Source organism: Lactuca sativa, chromosome 4 (genome assembly GCF_002870075.4).
Source record: "Lactuca sativa cultivar Salinas chromosome 4, Lsat_Salinas_v11, whole genome shotgun sequence".
Taxonomy (NCBI): domain Eukaryota; kingdom Viridiplantae; phylum Streptophyta; class Magnoliopsida; order Asterales; family Asteraceae; genus Lactuca; species Lactuca sativa.
In genome coordinates this window covers 106001586-106006482 of record NC_056626.2, presented here as the reverse complement: position 1 = coordinate 106006482, position 4897 = coordinate 106001586, and the positions used below count along the sequence as shown (strand labels likewise).

At 37.6% G+C, this 4897-nt stretch overlaps 2 protein-coding genes across 2 annotated transcripts; one reads left to right on the top strand and one right to left on the bottom strand.

The window, feature by feature from the left end:
* Positions 1-477: 477 nt before the first annotated feature.
* On the top strand, positions 478-3132 carry LOC111886258 (glucan endo-1,3-beta-glucosidase 5). Its single transcript, XM_023882497.3, has 3 exons — positions 478-1204; positions 1713-2622; positions 2718-3132. The coding sequence occupies exons 1-3, from the start codon at positions 846-848 to the stop codon at positions 2922-2924; spliced, it is 1476 nt and encodes a 491-aa protein (XP_023738265.1). The 5' UTR covers positions 478-845; the 3' UTR covers positions 2925-3132.
* A 429-nt stretch (positions 3133-3561) lies between these two features.
* On the bottom strand, positions 3562-4621 carry LOC111886247 (uncharacterized protein At4g26485). Its single transcript, XM_023882487.3, has 3 exons — positions 4333-4621; positions 4045-4243; positions 3562-3975 (listed from the first exon to the last, which is right to left on the bottom strand). The coding sequence occupies exons 1-3, from the start codon at positions 4535-4537 to the stop codon at positions 3696-3698; spliced, it is 684 nt and encodes a 227-aa protein (XP_023738255.1). The 5' UTR covers positions 4538-4621; the 3' UTR covers positions 3562-3695.
* Between the last annotated feature and the right edge of the window lie 276 nt (positions 4622-4897).

The following is a 4897-nucleotide window of genomic DNA, read 5'->3' as shown; positions in this document are numbered from 1 at the left end:
TCACAAATGAAAAGAGATTGAAGGTACTCATATATTACGATGAAGGTTGTCCAACTAATAAAATAAAAAGTTATGTTCAAAGAGGTCATTCAACTATTATAGATATTCAAGTGTTTCTTTGTTTTTTTCAAATATTTAAATGTTAGCAATAATGCTAAGTCTGTTTATGTTACTTTATTTTTTTATAGAGCCAACTTTTTTATATATTCACATGTACATTTTTATATGTTCCCCGCGTTTTATGAGGGATCATAATCTAGTTTATTCCTTAAAATCTAAAAATTTTCTTTATTAATATAGGCCATTGGACAAAAATACCTTTATTTTTAAAATTATATGATTATACGTTATATATTAACCTATTATAATATCATAAACTTTCAATCTTAACATTTGATTTTATTTTATCTGTTGGATCCAGATTTATGTTTAATCAGATTTATGTTTGTACGTTAAAAAAAAAATGGGCGAGGGATTTGCGTTTTTTTTTTTTTTTGGCAGTATTAGGCCGACAGTAACAGCATTGGCTCTGTTCTGTTGGTTCGCGTTCATTTCAGCCTCCTTTACCGACCTCAATTTGCTTCTGCCTCCCTGATCTGATTACCTCCATCGCCATCTTCCCTACACTATATATAAATTATAAACCCTAGGTTCAACTCAGATTCCCTCCACCTCAACATCAACACTTACCAATTTCTTATTTTCCCTCAGTTGCTTGCAGAACCCAGACACCACTTTATTCCCACTTTTCAGCATCTTTCAATAGGAACCTCCCGTTGAACCAATCGACATTGTTAACTACAACCCCTGATACCGATCGCCAGAAAATTAGTTATTCCCGAAATATGGGCGGAGGAATCCTCATCACCAAAGCTGTGGCGGTGGTACTGGTGTTGGTGGCGGTGTTGGGTGGCTCAGTTCAGTCGGTGGAATCAGCAATAGGGGTGAACTGGGGTACCATATCCAACCACCGGTTGGCACCTTCCACGGTGGTGGATCTTCTCAGAGACAACAAGATTCAAAAGGTGAAACTTTTCGATGCTGACCCAGATTGTCTCCGAGCTCTCATGGGCAGCGGTATCGAGGTTATGGTTGGCGTCTCAAATGATCTATTGGCCACCCTCAGCTCCTCCTCCGCCGCCGCCGATTTATGGGTTTCCCAGAATGTCTCCAGATATATGGTTCGAGGCGGAGCCAACATCAAGTATGATTCCCTTACCCTATTCCCGTCTCTTTATCTATTTTGTATATTTAAACTTCAAAAAATCCGCTGATTTCTTATAATCTGAAACTCCAATTAATCTCTAGCTGCTGCTTATTTTTGTCGATTAGTGTAGAGATTAAGAATAGGGATTGATATTCTTTTAAGATGTAGGAAGGCACTTGTTGTCTATAAGGAGTGAAATGTAAAATAAACATATGTCCATCTCAATACTTTAAAATTTGTTATATAGATAAGTGCACCTTTGTTACTGAGCTAGGTTATTGGACAAGAAAAGCTTCTTATAGCTATTTTTTGATAATAAGATTAATATGACATTCACGTGTTTTTGCACATATAAGAGGTCGAGACCAACTGCATCTTTTTTACCTAATACCTAACCCAACAAGTTATATATGAGTATATCTTTCTATTTAATAACGTATAACGACTTAACAGAGAAATTCATTTAATGAGAATATGAGATTGACTTTTTGTTTTTGAATAATAGGTACATCGCGGTAGGAAACGAACCATTCCTTACAAGTTACGGTGGACAATTCCAATCATACGTGATGCCCTCGATAACAAACCTCCAACAATCCTTAACAAAAGCAAACTTAACAAACAATGTAAAGCTTGTAGTCCCATGTAACGCAGATGCCTACGAGTCTTCTCTCCCTTCCCAAGGCGCATTCCGACCCGAACTCACCCAAATCATGACCGACCTCGTTACATTCCTCAATTCCAACGGTTCCCCCTTCATAGTCAACATCTACCCATTCCTAAGTCTGTATTCCAATTCCGACTTCCCCCAAGACTACGCCTTCTTTGAAGGCACAACACATTCGGTCACAGACGGACCGAATGTGTACTACAACGCGTTTGACGGAAACTACGACACGTTAGTTTCCGCCCTTAACAAACTCGGATTCGGTCAAATCCCGATTGTTATCGGGGAAGTCGGTTGGCCTACAGACGGAGCAATCACTGCGAATGTGAACGCGGCTAGGGTTTTCAATCAGGGTCTTATAAACCATGTGTTGAGCAATAAGGGTACCCCTTTAAGACCGGGACAGGGTCCCACGGATGTTTATCTTTTTGGTCTTTTTGATGAGGAGGCCAAGAGTGTGCTTCCCGGGGGTTTTGAGAGACATTGGGGGATTTTTTCTTTTGATGGGCAAGCAAAATATGCTTTGAACCTTGGTTTGGGTAATGGGTTGTTGAGAAATGCTAAAGATGTTCATTATCTTCCATTTAGGTGGTGTGTGGTGGACCCGTTGAAAGATCTTTCCGGGGTTTCCGATCATTTTAAGTTGGCGTGTACGGTTGCGGATTGCACGAATTTGAACTACGGGGGTTCGTGTAATGGGATTGGTGAAAGGGGTAACATTTCTTATGCGTTTAATAGTTATTACCAGGTACTTCAACAAAATTCTTTACTTTTTTTATTTTTTTACCAATAATAGTAACTTACTTACGTTATTTATATGATTTTAATTATTATTATTACTAGGTACAAAAACAGAATTCTAGAAGCTGTGAATTTGATGGACTTGGGATGGTGACATTTCTGAATCCTTCAATGGGTGAATGCAAGTTTCTTGTTGGGGTTGCTGAGGAAGTGGTAACTGAGCATGTTTCGGTTGGTTTGCAATTGTATAGAGGATCTGTTATTGTTTGGTTGTTGATATTTTGGGGGTTTGGGGTATTTATGATTTGAATAGGGTTGTATGAGGTTGGATTGTTTAGGGTTTTTTTTTTTTTTTGTGGGCTTTTTTGAACTTTTTAGTTAGGTAGTTTTATAGTACACCATATCAAGCATTAAAAGATCGTTCCCGTTTGAGAATTATATAGATTTTTCTTGAAAGGTATATGTATATATATCAAGCTTATTGGTGGAAATGATAGTGGACTTTACTTTTTTTTTTTTTTTTTTTTGAATCAATATAGGTAGTGCACTTTTTATGCAAAGTAGCAATGTATGACACTTATTTTTGCCATAACAGCAACATAGTTACATTTATAGTAATGATGTACTTAAATTCTCTTTATACATAATAGTATTATTGATGAGAGCAATATGTAATTGTTACAAGTATGGATAAAAACTAAAGAGTATTGTTATTATCTATAAAGAAATTTAAGTACATTGCCCTTATGAGAGTAAAGTGCACTGCTATTATGAGTAAAGAATAAAGCATAATGTTCATATTGGTGGCAAAATGCAAGCACATTGCAACGCTTGGTATTAGATGCTAATTTTAATACCATGTTAGATATGTATTGTTTATGATTTATCTATAAAAAAATCCTTACCCTTTAGGAAAAAGAGATGATTAGAACACACATTCGAGTGGTGGCACTCTAAACAGAAGAACGTTTGATAAATTCTCACATATTAGTATCAATCCAACACACTTGATTAAGACTAGAATATGAATATCATACACCAAAGCAATCTTATTTTCCTAAAGTTGGAGCATCTAGCATATCATCCACTGAGCCTGAACATGAAAGTTTTGCTTTCTCCTACGTTGAAAGGTTCATCTGGAGCCCTACCATGTGCCCTCTTCTGTGCATATCCAGGATACTTGTTCTTGAAAAACGGTTTGGCCTTACAAAAAACCAAACCGATCTTCTCAGCCTCTTTAACCAAATCCCACTTGTCATAAGGCTCACCAATCTTATGAGTCACGTGGATCTCACCATTCTCCTTTTTCAGAAGGACTTTCGCATTCATAAGAAACCCTATCACCAACTCCTTGTTCAACCTGCGTAAGAGCAAAACATATCAAATTCCATTGGATAGAGAGAGTTAGAGGAGAGTATCCAGGTATTACAAGATTTGGCAGCCATTGTCTTCAGGGAAGGCGAACCCAACATGGGGGAAATTATAGACGATGCGATGGAAACGCTGCGTGGTGAGAAAAAAGTGGTGGCTCATGGTGGTTGCATCCACCCCACAGACTACCACGCAGCCTCGTTGCTGAAGCTCTATCAGATTCTCGATTGCGTTGCTGTACTTCTTTGCCAGCTCCTCTGCAACCATCCGTATAACGATTCGTTAGTAGAAGTGAGATATTATATTAATGGTGGATTTTTGTAAGCAGTAGTAGTGGAGTACTCACGGTGGGTGTCGACGGTGGTGGCGACGATGTTGCGGGCGGAGCCAAAAGCTCTGGCCAAGCACAGAGAGAAGGAGAAATCGCCTTCGCCGACCAAGAGTATCTTATGGGTGGAGGAGTAATGTTCTTTCCGTATCTCCTTTTTCACTTCCTCCTCCTCTTCCGACGACGATGATCCGTCCTCAGCGTCCATTGCTGCCGTCGACATCTTTTGGTCTTCTTGCTTTCCCCAAAATTCTCTTTATTTACTGATTGGAGAGGAAAATAGCGAGTTAGCAAAATGATTTCATCAAGAGTATTCACTAAAATCATTATTTTTTATAATTTGATTTCATTAACAGTATAAAAGCATTACTAACATCATTATTTTAATAGTGGGCCATTTGATATATACATTTTTTAATTTTTTACCAAATTATTGTTCGATGTCATGATTAGAAGTTCTTATTCAATCCTATAGTATCGGATATGTCTCATACCGGACCTCATAACATTAAGATGTATCAGATTTAATTTTACTCAATCAAAATCAACAACTACAAACAATCTTAAAAATACTAAAAGTATT

Coding starts and splice junctions, on each gene's coding strand:
- LOC111886258 (XM_023882497.3), top strand. CDS start 846: ATGGGCGGAGGAATCCTCATCACCAAAGCTGTGGCGGTGGTACTGGTG. Junction 1,205..1,712: donor CGAGGCGGAGCCAACATCAA/GTATGATTCCCT, acceptor TTTGAATAATAG/GTACATCGCGGTAGGAAACG. Junction 2,623..2,717: donor CGTTTAATAGTTATTACCAG/GTACTTCAACAA, acceptor TATTATTACTAG/GTACAAAAACAGAATTCTAG.
- LOC111886247 (XM_023882487.3), bottom strand. CDS start 4,537: ATGTCGACGGCAGCAATGGACGCTGAGGACGGATCATCGTCGTCGGAA. Junction 4,244..4,332: donor CACCACCGTCGACACCCACC/GTGAGTACTCCA, acceptor GGATGGTTGCAG/AGGAGCTGGCAAAGAAGTAC. Junction 3,976..4,044: donor GACAATGGCTGCCAAATCTT/GTAATACCTGGA, acceptor GCTCTTACGCAG/GTTGAACAAGGAGTTGGTGA.